Source organism: Heterocephalus glaber, unplaced genomic scaffold (assembly GCF_053883595.1).
Source record: "Heterocephalus glaber isolate CG9 unplaced genomic scaffold, H.glaber_assembly_v1.0 deba00001509, whole genome shotgun sequence".
Taxonomy (NCBI): Eukaryota; Metazoa; Chordata; class Mammalia; order Rodentia; family Bathyergidae; genus Heterocephalus; species Heterocephalus glaber.
In genome coordinates, this window is record NW_028258325.1 from 1,597,157 (window position 1) to 1,615,686 (window position 18,530).

General features: G+C 46.8%; 1 protein-coding gene and 1 long non-coding RNA gene across 5 annotated transcripts in view; both read left to right on the forward strand.

Annotated features, from left to right (window-relative positions):
* Window positions 1-3,451: 3,451 nt before the first annotated feature.
* The window catches only part of Fam193a (family with sequence similarity 193 member A), a 138,211-nt gene continuing 123,132 nt past the window's right edge, over window positions 3,452-18,530 (forward strand). For 2 of the 4 annotated variants that reach the window (XM_021260392.2, XM_013073071.3), the window contains exon 1: window positions 3,452-4,005. In XM_021260392.2, coding sequence (XP_021116051.2) covers window positions 3,826-4,005 — 180 coding nt within the window. In that variant the 5' untranslated portion in view covers window positions 3,452-3,825. The remainder of the gene's footprint in view (window positions 4,006-18,530) is intronic. The other 2 variants (XM_021260391.2, XM_087187225.1) reach the window with 1 other exon arrangement.
* Window positions 4,014-6,283, forward strand: LOC147825046 (uncharacterized). The gene is made up of 2 exons (XR_015441245.1): window positions 4,014-4,726; window positions 6,161-6,283. It is a non-coding gene; the product is annotated as an uncharacterized LOC147825046 (long non-coding RNA).

Sequence of the window (18,530 nt, forward strand, 5' to 3'; positions counted from 1 at the left end):
ATTTAAGATTTATTACACACCTGTTACCCCAGCACTTGCGACACTGAGGCAGGAGAGTCAACAAATTCAGGCCCCACGTGGGTAACTCAATGACCTAGGGAGACCCTGTTATGAAATGAAAATGGCTGGGGATGTAGCTCAGTGAGGAGGCCCTCAGTTCAAGCTTCAGTACTGAAAACGAAGCAAAACTCTACAACTAGAGCTGACACATGACCCCGCTGTGCCACTCAGTGCATACAAGGGGTTGAAGTAGCATACTCTGGGGACCCGCATTACCCATGTTTACATCCTGTTGAAAGCCTGACTAGAAAACCAGAACCAAGCAGCTTGGAGTATACCTCAGTGGCAGAGCAATGACTGGCTTAGCCAGCGTGAGGGCATGTGGTCCCAGTGTGCGCACACTCACTCACACACAGGACAAGTGGTGAGGGCTCCTCCTGTCAGCACGAGACTTTGGAGAGCAGCGCTGGCTTTCCTGGGGTCTGGGGTCGCAGGCCGGGGGTTCAGCCTGGAGCGACAGCTGCAGCTCTCCTGGGCGTCCTTTGGGCCACTGTGGGTCTCGGGACCCCTCAGCCTCCTGAATGGCCCAAGCCAGTGACTTACCACAAAATCTCCCTCCATCCTATCGGCTGTTGCTCTGGAGAGCTCTAAAACTCCCTCAAGGAGTGAAAATTGATTCTTGGGGAAGAAATAGACTAGATATTACAATTTTTTTAATGTAGCCCAGGCTGGCCTTGAACTTGGATCAGTCTTCCTACCCCAGTCCCCCGGATGCTGGGATTATAGGCATGCGCTATCACACCCAACTCTATTACAATGTTTCGTGGCTCTAATGCTCAACTCTAAGAGACAAAAACTCTTATTCTGGTTGGGGGTTTAGCTCAGTTCAGTGGTGCTGTGCCTGCCTCGAAAGTGCAAGGTCCTGAGTTCAATCCCTGGTACCAAAAACAAAAACAAAACTTATTCTTCTCTACTTTCTTATTAATTTTTCCTTACAGGGAGTCTAATTCCATTAGAGCTGCTGTGACAAACACAGTGAACTAGGTAGATTTCAAATTTCTCACAAGTCTGAAGGCTGGGTGAGCAAGATCAAGTAATGGGCAGATGTGTGGCTTTGAAAGCCACAGCTGGCACCTTCTAGCTGTGCCCTTGTGTGGGAGCATCGAGAAGGCAGCTCCTGTGGGCCTCAGGGCAAGGCCACTAATAACATTTATGAGGGTTCTACATTCACCAACCTTGTTATCTCCTAAAACCATCACCCTGGAGATTAGCTTCCAACATACCAATTTCTGGGGACACAAACATTCAGATAGGAAATTATGAAAAAAGGCTGTGGGGTACAGTGGCACAGGCCTGTAATCCCAGCACTCTGGGAAGCTGAGGCAGGAGGATTGCAACTTCAAGCCCAGCCTGGGTAATCTAGGGAGACCTTGTCTCAAACTAAAAATTAAAAAAGGGGCTGGGGATATAGCTCAGTGCTAAGGCCCTCAGTTTGATCTCTAGCATCACAAAGGGCTGAGAACCACTTCATGACCTGCCAGGAGCATCTCTACCTTCGGGAGGCTTTGCTGCTGATGCTGGCCTTGTTCAGGCTCCTCTGGCATCATTCTGCGCACGGCAGCGAGCTCGCTCAGGAGCACACATCCCTTCCCTCTCACAGCCCGCCACAGTCCCCACTGCGCCTGGAATAAAGACTGCTCCCTGTGTCCTGCTCCAGCCACAGTGTCTCTGAGGGGCCACTGGATGGACTGCCAAGGGTTTCCCCCTCAGTCCTGGGGACTGAGCCCAGGACCTTTGCACTGAGTTACATACCCAGCCTTTATTTTTTGAGAAAGTGTTGCTAAATTGTCCAGGCTGGGCTTGAACTTGTGACCCTCCAGGAGTGCTGGGATTATAGGTGTGTGTCACCACGCTCAGCTCCCTGTTGCCAAGTCTTGCATGGCTTTAAATCCCTTATTCTGAAAAGTGACTGGCATCAGCTTGGCTCACCTCAGCGGGGCCTGTGTCCCAACCCCAGGGCAACCCTCCACTGTATCATCAGTGCTCTGCTGGTGCCCCAGCGTCACACCAGAGCTGGAATCTGGGTCCTGCCTGAATCTTGCCGTGGCTTTGGGCAAATTCTTCAGCATGTATGAACCTCAGTTTCTTGCTCAAAACAGGACTCATGGGGCCAGGTGTGTCCCTCAGCGGTGGAAAGCTGATCTAGCAGCCTGAGGCCCTGGGTTGTTTCTAGACCTCCTCCAGTTAGGGCACAGGGTAGCCATGTGGAGAGCGGTGGTGATTAAGTGAGATGACTTGGCATTAGGCAGTGTCAGGTGCACAACTGAGGGAAGGCGGATATCAGGATTCCTGCACTCCGGATTCGAGAATCCTTTGCTTGGTAGGGGTTGGGCTCAGCTGCGTGAGACCTTTTCTCTTGGGGATCTTGCTGGTAACTCATGAATCCCAGTCTCACGCCAGGGAAAGCTCAGGGCTGTGGGACAAAGGAGGTACAGACCAGCAGTGGAGCAGGGTGCAGGGCAGCACAACGAGGGCAGGCGGCCTCTCAGCACTTCAGGGGCGGGCTCCTCCAAGACCTTCTGGTGCGGAAGGCGAGTCCGGGACAGGGCTGGAGCAGGGGGTTGGCTTGATCACGTTAGCCGTGCCAGTGTGCACGGAGGCGACACTGACAGGCCCAGGAGAGGGTGTGGCGGAGGCGAAGGCCGCACAGCACGAAGCCAGTCCCGGAGCGCGGGCCCGGTGGAGCCCCTCTGTTGGTCCCCAGGGCGGAGCTCTACCTGGGACTTGCTGGTGACCGCAGGGTGTCAGGGAAGGTCCAGGCCACGCCCCAGATCTCTGGGTTGGACGTGAGGTCCTGCAGGGCGCAGCACCCGGTCTGGGGGTGGGTTTGTGGTGGTGGAGGCTGCCCTGCCGGGTGCCCGGCGGACGAATGGAGGGAGCACAGCCTTTGAGGCCCAGGACGCTCAGAAAGACGATGGGCCTCGACCTGCGCACCGGTCCGGTCGCAGCCCATCCACCTGCACCTGGCCGGGGTGGGCCCAAGGTCACACGGCTGCCGGCGAAGGGAGAGCATCTGATCTCCGACTGGCCAGGGTCGGTGGGTCCTTCCCCGCAGGGATGGAGCGCGCGAGCGACTGCAGGCGAACACCAGCGACCAGCAGGGCTGGAACTGCTCGCCCCCCACTCTCCGGCCTGCGCCCGCCCCGCCCCACCCCGCCGCCGACTACAGAGCCCACAAGGCCGTGCGGCGCCGACGTCAGGCCGCCCCCCCCCCTCCCCGACAGCCCTGCGTCGCGCAGGGCACGACTGGAATCGTGGTTCCGCTCCGGGTGCCCCCGCGGCTGCGCGCGCGGCGCAGACTTCAGCTTCCGGCGGCCCCTGCGCGCCGGCGTCGTTGGCGGCAGGCGGAGGGAGAGCGAGGGGCGGTGGCGCCCAGGAGGGCGGAGTGAGGCGGGGAGGGCGCCCGCGCCCCTCCCCCTCCGCCGCCGCTTCCCCCTCCCCCGACGTAAACTGGGATCCCTTTCCCCTTGTGTCCGCCATATTGGACTCTAACTCTGGTCAGCGGCGGCGCCGGCCCGGTGGACTCGTCGTCATTCCCGCCCGCGGCCGCCCGAGCTCCTGCCGCCCCGCCCGCCCTCTTGGGAGGCGACCCCGCGCCGCGCCCCCCCGTCCTGCCAGCCGCGGCCCCCGTCGCCCCCGCCGCCCTCCCGCCGCTGCCCGCCGCCCGCAGCCTGCCCGCGGCCCCGCGCCCGCGCCCCTTCCCCACCCGCCGGCGCCTCCGCAGCCCGCCGCCCTCCGCCCGCCGCCCTCCGCCCTCCGCCCGCCATGAGCCCGGCCGACGCCAAGCGCGGGGCCAAGCGCCGGAAGAACAAGCGCGGCGGCTCGGGCGGCGGCAAGGCCGGCCCCCAGGCCCCGGGCCCCGGCGGCGCAGCGGGCCTGCTGGGTGGCGCGGCGGCGGCCCACGGGCCCCTGGGCGCAGGCGGTGCCGCTGGAGGCTACTTCGAGGTAAGAAGGGGGGGGTTCCCCGGGCGGGCGGGAGCGGCCGCCGCCCCCTCGCGAGTGGCTTGGCGAATAACGGGCCGGCCGCGCGCTGACAGCTCCGAGGGACCCGGCCTGGGGTCGGGTGCCGCGACATCCCCGGTGGGCCCCACGCCGCTCCAGCCGTGCCGCGCCGCCCCCACCTGGGCCCGCCCGGCGCGACCGGAAAGTGGCCCCTGGAAGTTTCTGGGTGCTGCGCCGGTGCCACTTGCGAGCTGCCTGACAGCACCGGGTGCGGCCCGGTCCGCCTCGCCCACCTCCCCAGGCCTTGGGGCGCCCGGGCGGTTGTGCGGTACTGGCACCGGGGAATTGAGAAGTAATCATTCTCAGTTTGGTTCCCTGTGGGGGCTGTGCCGCGCTCATGCTGCCGTGGGTACTCGTACGTGAGTATGCGATTGGCATGGCCATTTCCAGAGATCCACTTGGGTCCTAAAAGATACAGGCTTTTCCCCCCAGAAGTTGTATTAGTTCCTGTAACGTTGTTAGAACACTTAAATTACATTCTTTTAAAAGACATTTCAAAAAGCCTTAGGAGTATTTGTGAGCCAAATCATGAAACAAATTGTTTTATGCGCAATTCCAGATATTGTGTTGGACTCGCATATAGTGAGAGCAGATAGATCATTGCAGATGGCATGGCTTTCTGATGCTTATGCGATCACAGGAAAATGCAGGCACGTATGTATATGTAAGTTTCAGTTTAAACTCTGTGTGTTCTCTGCAGTTTAAGTGCAGTTGTCGGCACTTGCTTTGAGCCATATTGTTGCATTTGCTCAGGGTCCTGGGTCGAGGTCTCAGAGGTTGCCCTGTCTACTGTTCCGAGGAGCGAAACAGCTGTAGTTCTGGGATCAAGGATGAGGCTTGCGGTTTTGAATCATTGGGCTTTTTTAAGGACAGCGTTTGCTGCTGGGAGTGGGGGGTGGTCTGTCTAGGCAAAGCCTTTGCTGAAATGTGAATAGTATTTGCTGTAGCTGGATGTAAAATATACTCTTCGTTCCTTTTTTAATTAATTAAAAAATTTTATTGATAGGGCCGGGGATTTAGCTCAGTGGTTCCCGCGCCTGCTGCACAAGCGCAAGGTCCCGAGTTTGATCCCCGGTACCAAAAAAAATTTTTTTCATTGATAAATGTGTGTGATTCATAATGATTGTATTTAGCTTGGGGATTGATACCAACCGATATTGCATCTTGGTTATTTTTATTCCCTTTCCTCTCCTTTCTCCCATCCTCTTCCCATTTCTACACAGTTTTCATCCCTATTACTTACCGTGTCTTTTATTTTGCTTTTTAAGTTGTTTATATTGTGAGTCTATTAGACCATGTGATGAATCTCCAGTACTGGGGATCAACCCTGTCCCCCACCCCCACTACCAGGCTGGCACTCTACCCAAGTCACCCCCCATTTTTGTGGTGTTGGGGATCAAATCCAGAGCCTTTCCTTTGAGCTGCATCCCCAACCCTTTTTACTTCAAGACAGGGTCATGCTCATTTGCTTAGGCTAGTTCTGAACTTGTGATCTTCCTGCCTCAGCTGCCAGAAGTGGGAAGTGTATGCCACTATTCCTGGCTAAATATACCTGTTTCTAGTGATAAAACAAAAGTGGTTGGTGACATAATAGAATCCTTACTGTAGTCCAGTGGTGGTGAACCTATGACATGTGTGCTGTAGGTCGCTGTTTGTTATCATTGAAAGCTCTAAAAGATTGGCCATCACTGCTCTAGTCTTGTACATTATTCTGGGTTTTGATAATTTCCATTTACTTTGCAATATTTAGTTGAAATGATCTTAGTTATAATTACAGTGTTCAAACTCAGGCTGAGTGTGGTAGTGCTTGTCTGTAATCCCAACAGCACTCAGGAGGCTGAGGCAAGAGGATAGCTGCACGTTCAGTGCCAGCCTGGGCTACATAAGGAGGCCTCATCTCAAAACAAACAAAGCAAAAAACTAAAAATTTCAAACTCATAACCATATGCCTGGTATTATTTTTGGCAGGACTGTCTTATTCACTCTTATGCATCAAAGGTTCTGATTATAACCCACTGTAAAAAAAAATTAAGTCACATAAAACAAAGTTTTACAGAATGATATTTCAATACTATTTTTGTTTTTTTTTTGGTACCAGGGATTGAACTCGGGTCCATGTGCTTACGCAGCAGGCGGTGAAACCACTGAGCTAAATCCCCAACCCATTTCAATACTTTTTGATCTTTTCTGCTCAATTTCATTAATAAAATACTTATGGTTATTTCACTGTGTACTGTTGAGTTTTGACCTGCGCTTTGAAGAAATCACTTTTATTGTATTTTAAACTTCTAAAACCATTTCTTTAATTTTTAAATTTAAACAGTGATGATTTAATTGTGTAATTAAAATATATTATGCAATAATAGGGCTAAAAATATTCTTGACACTCATCACAAAAAGTCTTTCTTTTCCCCCAAGTACTGGAATTGAACCTAGGACTGTTGCATTGGGCGACATCCTCAACCCATTTTGTATTTTACATTTTGAGACAGGGTCTCACTAAGACACCAAGTTGACCAGGCTTGGCTCAAGCTGAACTTGTGATCCTTCTGCCTCAGCCTCCCAGAGTGCTAGGATTATAGGTGTGGGCCACCAGACTAGCTCACAAAAAGTCTTAATGTAATTTTGAAGGCTCTGAATTATTTCCCCATAGGTGGGGAGCTCTTTGGGTACCTTGCATGGTGCAAAACAGGTACTCAAAACACTATCAGCAGGTAACAGCGAATGTGTCCATGGCTTTTGTTGCTCAGAGGCTGAGTCCTGAGGAGATCACTGCACTCCACAGAAGGTCAGGAAACCAGCCGGTGACTAAGAGAGAAAGCACCATCTTGGTTCTCTGGTGGGGTACATGAAGGGGGCATCATAGCCCTTCCACCCTGTATGCTGGGCAGAGTGCGAAGGTTATACCCAGGACCACCCTCACCAAGGCTTTGGGCATGTGGGTAGCTTCCATAAAGACGTGTGAAATGCAGAGCATGGGGAACACAGATTTGGTAACTATCTTTGGGCAGGGGTCAGCCTGTGCGGCCTCACACGCACCCAGCTCCTAGGATTGCTACAAGAAGCAGACAGAGGCAGAGGAAGCACCTGAAGGGACCTGTGCTCAGGGCTGTGTGCTCCTTACTTCTGAGGAGGGCCAGCCTTTCCTAGGGACTCTGTCAAAATCCTAATCAAGATGCTGTTGAGGAAGCTTCTCCCACCTGTGAAGTGGAGAATCAGGCCCTGCCGGTAAAGATGTTGGGTGCAGATGTGGACCAGCCCTTCTGTGATGGTCTCCTGTGGGGGTCTGCTCTGTGCTGCCAGTCACAGGTCTGCCCAGAAATGAACAGTGGGTAGGTGAAGCGGATCTTAGTAGATAGAATTATGTTGCATTTCTCCTTTAAAATAAAATTTTCATAATGTTTGTGATGCATTAAGTGAAAAAAGAAGCCTACAGAACAGTGTTTGTAGCATGAGCCTATTTTTGTACAATACCTATGTGTGTATTTGCATAGGGAAGTCTGGCAGGGTGTACATCAGTGCATCGTGGCGGACATGGGCCTCACTCTTTTCTTCTGCACCTGCCTCACACGTCAGGCTTTTGTACAGTGAGTATTGCTTATGGGACAGAAATGTGAGTGGTACTCTTACAATCTGGTATTACTAATATTTTTTCTTTTTCAAATAAAACTAATTTGGCCTGGTCCTACTTTTTAGCACTTAAACATTTAGGTATCATGTATAAAAAAACTATTTTCATCATCAGAATTCTATTTTCTGAATAGTCTAAAATTAAGTCCTACATGCATTCTCTTTTTTGGGGGGTACCAGGGATCGAACTCGGGTCCTTGCTCTTGCGAGGCAGGCGATGGAACCACTGAGCAAAATCCCCGACCCTACACGCATTCTTTTTTTTTTTTTGGTACCAGGGATTGAACTTGGGTCCTTGTGCTTGCGCAGCATGTGGTGAAACCACTGAGCTAAATCCTCGGTCCATCCTATATGCGTTCGTTATAAAGCCCAGAATTCCTGTTATTGGAAATTGACCTGTGTCGGTGGCTGTTGGAATATCAAATTACATATGATTTACATTCATGGAGGGCTTGGCTGGGAATTTGGGGCTATTTTTGTAACGCTATTAGCACGTTTTCAAGCTGATACTAAAATTTTAAAGTAGGGATACAAGGCAGTGGTAGTGTGTGGGACACTTGTAATAAAGTGAGTCCCTTTTCAGTGCTAAAAATGGAGGAAGAAGGATTCTGGTTAGGTCAGATAGTGCGATTGCTCTTTGAACAACCCTCGTGGACCATGGGTCTTTGGGGACATCAGGGTGGATGTAGAAGTCTTCCCTGGCAGTAGAAGTTGCTGGTGTGCTTAAATGAACTTCAGTTATAACACTAGTTCATAGTTGCCTTCCTGACCAGAGGAAGTAGGTTGCATAAAATTCTAGAATGTCAAACAATTTAGGGTTAAATGGTTTAACTTAAAACAAATTATTACCATGTAGGCTTTAGGAGTGTAGCAGTTGCAGAGCACTTCTTTGTGGGTTAGTGTTATTTATTTGCTTTTTTTTTTTTTTTTGGTACTGGGGATCAAACTCGGGACCTTGCGCTTGTGAGGCAGGCGGCTGAACCGCTGAGCTAAATCCCTGGCCATGGCCCCCTATTTATTTACTTTTGAGGAGGGTCTCTAGGTAGTCCAATTCAGGCCAGCTTCTGAACTCTATGTAGACCAGGTTGCCTCAACTTGAGATCCTCCTGCCTCAGCCTCCCAAGTGCTTGCAATCACAGACATGCCTCCTGTACTGGCATGACTCAGGGTTGTGCGTGTGTGTGCGTGTGTGTGTGTGTGTGTGTGTGCCCATGTAACAAATATATCAAGAGAACATATCCAGTGCTCCAGAATGTTCCCTGCTCCCTTTCATAGTCACCCCCACTACTTGTTAGGCTTTGTTGGACCTTCACATTGAGCTAAGTTCCAAACTCTTTTTTAAAAATTTTTCTTTTGAGGCAGCATCTCCATTAGTTGCTAAGTTACTTGGACTGGGCTTGAACTTTGGATCCTCCTGCCTGAGCTTTCCAGAGTGCTGGGTTTACAGGTATGTGCTGCCACACCTGGCTGATGGATTTTATTTTTGAATTTCATATAAAAAGAGCTTTCTATGCTAGGGTTTAGTGTTGCATTTGAGGTGCATCTGGGTTGCTGTAGCATTTGGTCATTTTTCATGGCATATAACTTTTCCATTGTGTGATTTTTACACAGTTTATTGATTCTAATATTGATGGATGTTAGATAATTTTATTTTAAGGCTGATGTGAAATGAGCTTATTCCTATACATGTCTTTTGGTAGACATGAGCCCTTGTTGAGTTGGGTGTGTACCTAGGAGCGGGACTGCTGAGTATACATGTGATTTGACTAGATTGAGCCATCCACTTCTAAATAGTTCTGGTGTGTGCTTATTTTTTAGAAATTAGCATATGACAAAATATGATTTTTTTTTTTTTTTTTGGCACTGGGGATCAAACTCTCGTCCTTGTGCTTGCGCAGCAGGCAGTGAAACCACTGAGCTAAATCCCTGGCCTGATTTTTGAGATGAGGTCTTCATATGCTGTCCCAGGCTGGCCTGGAATTCCTGGATCCTCTTGCTTCAGTGTTCCAGATATAGTACAGGCACTTGCTACCATGTCCATCTTTGAGTGTGTGTGTGAGTGTGTGTGTGTGTGTGTGTGTGTGTTGCTGAGGGTGATACCCATGGCCTCATGCGTATGCTTGGCATGCATGCTTATTTGCCGGGTGTGGTGGTGCACTCTTGTAATCCCAGGACTCTGTAGGCTGAGGCAGGAGGATTGCCTCCAGTTCAAGGCCAGCCTGAATGAACTACATAGTGAGAGCCTGTCTCCAAAAAAAAAAAAAAAGTATGGTTATTTCATGGTTATTTGATTTTCTTTTTTCTGGTATGTACTAGCCAAGGTCTCTTTCACTGAGTCACATCCCCAGCCCTGTCTTTTGAATTCTAACACATGTGTGAGCTCCTGCAGTCACTGTCACAGTCAGCACACAGAACACTCTTCCCCAGGACAGCTCTCTTGTATCATCCCTGTCCAGTCATGACACCCCGCCCCCCCCAACTCTTGACAACCACTACTCTGTTGCTTATATCATTTTATGTTTTTTGGAGAAGTCATATAAATGTAACCACACAGTATGTACCTCTCTCTCTCCTCTCTCTCTGTTTTGTTTTGCAGTACTAGAGATTGAACCTGAGGCTTTCACACTGAGCTATATTCCCAGCCCTTTTGTTATTTTTTATTTTGAGAGAAAGTCTTGCTAAGTTGCTAAATTGCTGTCTCCTGCCTCAGCCACCTGAGTGCTGGGATCACAGGTGTGTATCACAATCCCTTTTAATGTTTTTTTTTTTTTTGAGACAGGATCTTGGGATGTAGCCCAGGCTGGCCTTGAACTCTCAGCCATCCTACTGCCTCAGCCTCCCTAGTGCTTGGATTACAGGTGTGTGCCACCACCCCTGGCAAAATATTTTAAGATTTTTGTGGTCTGTCTTAGTGAATGTTACATAGGCATTTTAAAAATGTACTTTTTGCTGTTCCTGGGAGGAATGTTTTCTAGATGTCAGAGCCCCTTTATTTATCATTTTCACTAGTTCTTTTATATTATTGATTTTTTATTTTTGGTATGCTTGTTTAAGTTGCTAAGAGAGGAGAGTTTAAGTCTCTGAGTAGAATGTGGATTTGCTGACTTAATGTGTGGCTTAATTTTTCCTTCATGTATTTTGAGACTGTTTTGGTTGGTCCATATACAGTTTTGTCTTGGTGAATCGGCTTTTTTTGTCATTTAGGTCTCTCTTATCCTGGGTAGTTTTCTTGACTCTGATGAATACTTTGATCTTAATATAGCTACTCCAACTTACTTACTTACTTTATTTATTTATTTAGAGGGGGTTATTGGGGATTGAACCCAGGGCTAAGTTGTAACATGCAGTGCTGGTATTAAGATGTGTACCACCATGCTTGGCTGTTTTTTTCCTTTTTTGTTTTTTTTTCCTCTTTTTTTCTGGTACTGGGGATTGAACTCAGGACCTTGCGCTTGCCAGGCAGATGCTGTGCTGCTGAGCTACATCCCTGCTCCTATCTTTTTACTTTTTTTTTTGGTACTGGGGATGGAACGCAGGTCCTTGCGGTTGTGAGGCAGGTGGCGGAACCACTGAGTTAAATCCCCGGCCCCTTTTTACTTTTAACTACAGACATACAGACATCATTTTATTTGAAGTGAGGTGGTTTTTTTGCATTTTTTTTTGAGACAGAGCCTCACTGTGTAGCCCAGTTGTCCTTGAACTCAGTGATCTTCTTAGCTCTGCTGCCTCCTGAGTGCTAGGCTCAGGCATTTGTCACCACACCCAGCGGAGTGAGTTTCTGGTAGACAGTTGCTTAATTATTTTTATTAATCATAATTGTAATGTGTATGTGAAATGCACTTTTTTTTTTTGGTACCAGGGATCGAACTCAGGACCTTCTGCTTTCGAGGCAGGTGGTGGAACCACTGAGCTAAATCCCCGGCCTTGAAGTGTACTTTCTAACTTGAGCTTTATTTTCTTGGCTTAATTACTAATTGAATGTTTGTTTGGTGCTAGTAGGGGCTGCTTCTGTCAACATTATATTGGTTATGGTTCTCTACATTGGTCTTTTTCATCCAATAGGCTTTGTAAACTGATTGTGGTTTACACTAACATGGATTACACAAACAAATACCTTGTATATCATGCGTCCATGAAACATTTACTTTGTTTTTACAGTAGAATTCAGTTTGTTTCTAAATTGCATTGGAGTAATTCTTTTAATGTTTGTTATATTGCCTTTTGCTTGCTATTTTAAGGAAATGAGACTTTCCCCCTATATATATTCATAGATTGTTGTTATGTGATGTGAAGAACTTTTTTTCTTGAATATTTTGAATATTACTTAATATTTCTTAATTACTTAATATTAATTACTTAATATTACTTAATATTTCTTGAATATTACTTAAAGTTTGAAGCAGAGTGAAAAGTTAGGGAATCTGACTTCTTATGGTCCAGAATTTTTTAAATAAGCTTTTTTTTTTTGTACTCGGGATCCAACTCCGGTCCTTGCACTTGTGCAGCAGGTGGCGAAACCACTGAGCTAAATCCTTGGCCCCTAAATAAGCTTTTTATTTTGCAATTATTTTATTGTATGTTTATTCATTTATTTATTTTTTTGGTGCAAGGTATTGAACCCATAGCCTTGCAGCTGGTAGGCCTATACTCTTTATTGCTGAGTTACACTCCTAGCCCTTACTTTGGACTAATTTAGGTTTTCAACCTGGGTGAGGCGGTATGCACCTAGCTAGTCCTAGCTACTTGGGAGGCTGAGGAGGGAAGATCTGGGTCTGGGTGTTTGAGGCCTGCCTGAGCAGTGCAGCAAGATCCCATCTCAAAAGGAAAAAAATCATACATTGAAAACTTGGCTTAAAAAAGAAATAAAGTGAAAATCGGATTTACAGAAAGGTCACTAACACAGTGTAGTTTCTGTATTTCCTTCAGCCAGCTTTCCTTAATGTCAACATCTTTGTCAAAGCTAAGAAGTAAACATTCATATAATAGTGTTAACAACAGACTTTATTTGGATTTCAGTAATGTCCTGTTTCTCTTCCAGGATCTAATCCAAGACATCACATTGATTTAGTGGCCAGAATTTTGTTTATTTTTTGTTATCAGGAATCGAACTCAGGGCCTCGTGCTTGCCAGGCAGGTAGTGTGCCTCTGAGCTACATCCCCAGCCCCCAGAATTTTAACTTTAATTCTTTTTAACTCCCTCATCTATAATGAAAAGATTTTTTTATTTTCCTCGAGTTCTGCAAAGACTCATTAGTATTCAGATGGTAATTTTATATTCATATTAAAATTCAGTAACCCTATTAACTGTTCATAGTTGACTATGGTCTAGGATTTTCCTCTAGAAATAGTTGACAGTTCCCTGTTGTGAAGGTGGTGCACGGGGACAGAATTCTCCACAGTGCCTGCCAGTGTGACAGTGGAGCAGGAGTGAGCAGCCCCTGACTGGTTCCTTGGCTGAGGCATTTCCATCGCAAATTTGCGACAGTGCTTAGAATATTATTGCTGCTTTCTGCTTTAACACATTCATGATGGAGTTGTAATTCATTTGTCTTGCTGCTGGGCAGCTTGAACAAAGGGAGGTACGTGCATGACTCCCATTGAGTGGCTTTTTATTAATTTTATTAGTAAAAAGACCAGTAAAAGTGATTAGATCCTTTTGTGTCACTAGTGGTTCAAGCTGACAGGAACTTGTCAAACATGGAGAAAACTACATCACTCATTAACGATCCTAAATTGTAGCTACTGTCAGTATCCTCTGTACCCTTAAAAGAGTAATAGAAGGGAGAGTTTGGATTTGTCAACTTTATGTGAACTGTTCTGTGCATGTTCGTATGTTTACAGATGCCGGTACCAGTATTCCAGGCAGAATGCTGGCACTGGCTAATCCCAGACTCACAGGACTGTAGGTCTTGAGGGGACAAGAGCAGAAACGGATTTTCTTCCAAGGTAGTAGCTGCTGTTGAGTTTGAAAAATTCCTGTAATTGTAAATTTCTGTCATCGGTTCCCTTCTTGCACCTTTTCAACTGCTGGTGGCATTTATCACTTAGTCCTCTCAGGCCTGCTGTCCTAGGCCTCTTTACCTGTACCCAGTCTACATTTCTCTTCTTCAGAGCCAGTCTCTGAGACACTGCTGCACTTCTGCTTGCCCTGTTGCTCTTCCATCTGCCCTCCACCTGAGCAGCTTCCCTTGGTGGCACTTGGTGGGCTCCACCTGCTGGCTCTGGTCAGCTTGTGCTGCTCCTGTGATGTGGCCTGCATGCTATGACCTGTTCTTCCTGTCCCGGTAACTGCTGTTCCTCTCAGAGATGGAGGTCACGCACTGATCCTGTGGGCTAGGTTGTTTCCTCACTTCCAGCTTCCCTTGGTGCCTGTCCTCAGCTCCGTCACAGCACTTAGGCTGCTGGGGTTGTCACACATGTGTGAGGCAAGTGCTCCAGTGCTGAGCTGCACACAGCCCTGAACTATGTGCTGTGCAGGCCTCCTTGTGGCTTGCTCATTGCATGGCACTAGCTCCACAGTGGTGCTGGAGGCCCAGGCCACCCAGGGGAGCTCCTGTAGTTCTATCCTCCTCCCATTTCTCTGAAACCTCTTGTCTTCTTTGTTTTCTGATTTGGAAGAAAACATCCCTTTCCCAAAGTTAATCCTTTACTGAAGAGCTTCTTTACTGGATTTTATTGAGTCTGTTAACTTAAGGAAAGTCAATGCAGAATTCATGTATGGGTTTCATCCTGGGTCCGCTTCAGCGTGTCTTGTTCTTTCTCCTTTGGGTCTTGAATCTTTCCTTTTCTACGAGATTATTTTCCTTAGGATGCAAATTTTGAGTCTTCCATCTTCCTTTCCCCCTCCTCAGGTCCCCCCTCTTTCCCCCTGCAGCGCTAGAGATTGAACCCTGGGCCTTCACACTGAGCTACATCCCTAGTCCTCTTAATTTTTTGAGATAGTGCCTTGCTAAGTTGCTCAGGCTGGGCTCAGACTTTGGATCATCCTGCTCAGTTTCTCAGAGTGCTGGGATTATAGGCCTGTGCTCATTTCTTTCTCTCAAAATCAGGCTTCGTTTGGTATATTTCAGTGATTTTTGATATTAGTTAGAAACTTAAATAGGTCAGCGAGCTTTTTTTTTTCCTTTGGAACCGGGGATCGAACTTGGGTCCTTGTGCTTGCGCAGCAGGCGGTGAAACCACTGAGCTAAATCCCTGGCCCAACAAGCTTTTAATGTAATAGATATTCACTTATCAGAATGATCATTTGAGGCCTTTTTTCTTTTTTCTTTTTGGTACCAGGGATCGAACTCAGGACCTTGTGCTTGTGAGGCAGGTGCAGTGCCGCTGAGCTAAATCCCTAGTCCTGAGGCCTTTTTTCTACTCAGCTGTGAACTTAGCTTGTGTATGTTGAGACTAAATTCTTTCTAGTTATGAAATAGTGTTCAGGTTCTATAGGTTTTCTTACTAAGCTAATTTATCACAAATAATTTTTGTTTGAAAATTGCAGGTCAGCTGAGAATATTGTGCTGTACTACGTAATCTTGAAAGTCTTTGATAATTTTTTGACAGCTTTCTGATGGCACCCTTGTCTCATGGTTCAGTGGTTACCATCATCTCCTGCAGTGTTGTCCAGGGTGGTATATGCAGAAGCGTTCCAGGGAGCAGGTGTGATGATCCTTGGGGCTATCGGAAGGATATATTAATTCGTGTATGTATATTTTTATTTGTTTGTTTTTGAGAAAGTCTTGCCACGTAGCCCAGGCCAGCCTTGAACTCACTGTGTAGCCCAGGCTGGTCTTGCACTCATGATCCTCATGCCCCACTCTCCCGAGTGCTGGGATTACAGGTGTGTGCCACCACACTGGGAAGTGCTTATATATCTAAGTAAGACATTAAACTTTATAGAGTGGCACCCACTTGATCTGCACTTTAAACCGTCCAGGGTCTTGTGTGAGTGTAGAGCTGTCCTGAAGTGGGGAGGGATGACTGGCTCTTGCATGTGCTCACTTGACACGCACAGGTGTGGAAGCCTTGGCTGGTGGTGCCTCCTGTCAGTTTTCAGTTCAGCTGGTCCTCACAGAACAGGGTGTCCTGAGAGGAGTCCAGGGTTGAAGGTGATGCTAATACGAAAGTGCTGGCAACAAAAGGATGGGTGAGGGAGGCTGCTTTTGTACTTCCTGCTCAAGCTCTTTGTTAGCCACGTAATGAGGTATAGGAAACGATCTAGGCAGAATTGAAAATCAACTCTTAGAGATTATTCGAAATGTGTATTGCTTTTGATTTCATTTATTGGTTTTGAGGTGAGGTCTTGCTATGTAGTTCAGGCTTGACTTGAACTCACCGTAGCCCAGGCTGGCCTCAGACTTGCAGTGACTTTCTTGCCTCAGCCTTCCACGTGCTAGAATTAGATGTGCACCACCATGCCCAGTTTAGTTTCTGAAGTCCATGTTTGCACTACCTAATGGTGACACTCCTGGTGGAGAGTTGGTCCTTCTTCCCTCCCTGCCCTCCTCTTCTCTATCTCTTGGTCCTCTTCTCATTTGCAAAAGATCTAGCTCTGTTTCCTGTTATCTTTTATTTTGCTCTTTATTTCTACTTTGGTTTTCTCACTAAGAGAAACCATGTGATATTTAAGCTTGTGTGTCTGATTTATTTCATGTAATAAGATGTGTACAAATGACTCATTGATCCATGTTCTGCTACTATATGAAGTGTGTATTTATGTCCTCTTTTACTAGTATTCATCTATGCCCAAGGCAGTTGTCTTGGCTTTGAAATGTTAGGGAAGGAAAGTACATAGCCTTTACTGTTGACAATTTTTTTTTTAAAGGCAGAATCTCAATATATCAGGCAGGCCTTGAACTCACTATGCAGCCTAGGCTGGTCTTGAATTCATGATGATCCTCCTGCCTCAGCCTCCTGAGTGTGGGGGTTATAGGCATGCAGCACCATGCCTGGCTGGAAAGATATTTTAAAAATAAGCATCTAGGAAAAAAACACCTCAAAGTTTGCAGAAGTGTTTAAAGTCATGCATTACTCAGGCTGGTGTTTTACAGGGTTCTTCCTTTTTTTCGTTTTTTGAGACAGGGTCTTTGTGGTTTAGTCTGCCCTTGAACTCACCGTGTAGCACAGCTTGGCCTCAAATTTGCAGCAATCTTCTTGCTTCAGCCTCCTGAGTGCTGGGATTATAGGTATATGCCGCCACGCCTGGCTTCAAAGTTTCTTTAAGCTCGAGGTTAGACTCCTTTTGAGATTTCTAGCCTGTATTTCTATATTGAGTTGAGCTCGGTTGCCGATGTAGCTCTAGTTGGTTTGCAGAGGCAAGTGTTTAATATGGAGAAATAGGTGCATTTTTTTTTTCTTGTACTGGGGATCAAACTTGGGTTCTTGCACTTGCAAGGCAGGCAGTGGAACCACTGAGCTAAATCCCCAGCCGAATAGGTCCATTTTTGAAAGTTACGGTCTGGTAGAACAGTATCTCTGCTGGGCTTCCCTGATGGCTTCTAGTATGAAAGCACAGCATTCGGCTGTGGAGTTGGGGAGCCAGCTTGCAACATCTGCCGATCTTGTCCAGTACTGAAAGAAAACAGCCAACTGCCTTTGGGAAAAGCGATTTCCAGCAGGGTGTGTGGGTGGGCAGAATGGCAGAGTACGTGAGGACACATGCACTGCTTTGTCAGCAGATAGAATCAGATTTGAGACAATAAGTGATTAGAGTCGGTCATGGACGGGCTTGCTCTGGGATGATGAGGTGAGCTATGGAATAGGAATCGGCCTGTGCTTTTTGGAGGTTCTGATTGCGCTCTGTGTGTGTGTGTGTGTGTGTGTGTGTGTGTTTGTTTGTGTTTGTTTGTGTAATACAGCATGTAGATTCTGAAGGGATTTCTTAGATGGATAGGGTTTTGTGGAAAAACAAGATACAAGTGGTGATGATGGAGTAGCCTCTTTGTAATTAATAAAAAGCATTCTCAGGTTTGGTAGGATTGCAGGAATAGCAACACGTGTGGCATTTACCCATCACAGGACCCATAACATCGTGCTTATAGTGAAGAGTTGGGTCAGCCTGTGACCTTCGTGGAGAAGTAGATCATACTATTGTGTAATGAGGGGGGGAGTGACTGAAAATACTTGACAAGACTTGGAGAATTACAGGTTTCTTGTGACAAAGTTAAAAGAATTCCCTATTCTAAGGTGAATTGAAAGTTTTTCTTTTATTTAAAGATGAGTGGTCTAAATTTGCTGACCTTTTCTGTAATAAGTGGTCATCAGTAGAAAGCTATCAAATTGAGTAGTTTTGAGAAAAATAAACAATCTGCCCCCTGAAGGTAAAGGTGACATTTTAACACTGAGTAGAAAATTGTTTTTTTGGGAAAAATTTGCTATAATGAGTGTTTTGAAAGGATGTTTAGGATTTTCTCCATTGTGTATGTGTGATTCCTAAGAATAACGTAAATAGTCCTCTTACTGTACACTTAAACTTAGGAATGAGTTTTTTAACCCGTTTAAAAGCTTCGTATTGTACCAGTAGGAATACTTATTTTTCCCATATTTTCTTTATTAGTGTATATTTCTTTTCATTTAAAAAATATGGTAGTTTTTGGTTACTAAGAACAAGGAAACCTTGTGAGGAAATTGTAAATTGCCTGGCTGATTAATAAGAAAAAAAACCTTGCATTGATTGATGGGATTGAAGACCAGTGATGCAGCAGTCTGCTCTCACTCTGTTAGTTGTACTACCTGTCCTTGAGACGGCCCTTTTCTAGCAAAACCAACGATCATAATTGAAGTTAGCGTGCTCCTGGCATCTTATTTTAATAGCAAACAAGACTTGAAAATAACGGAGTATATTCAGTTGT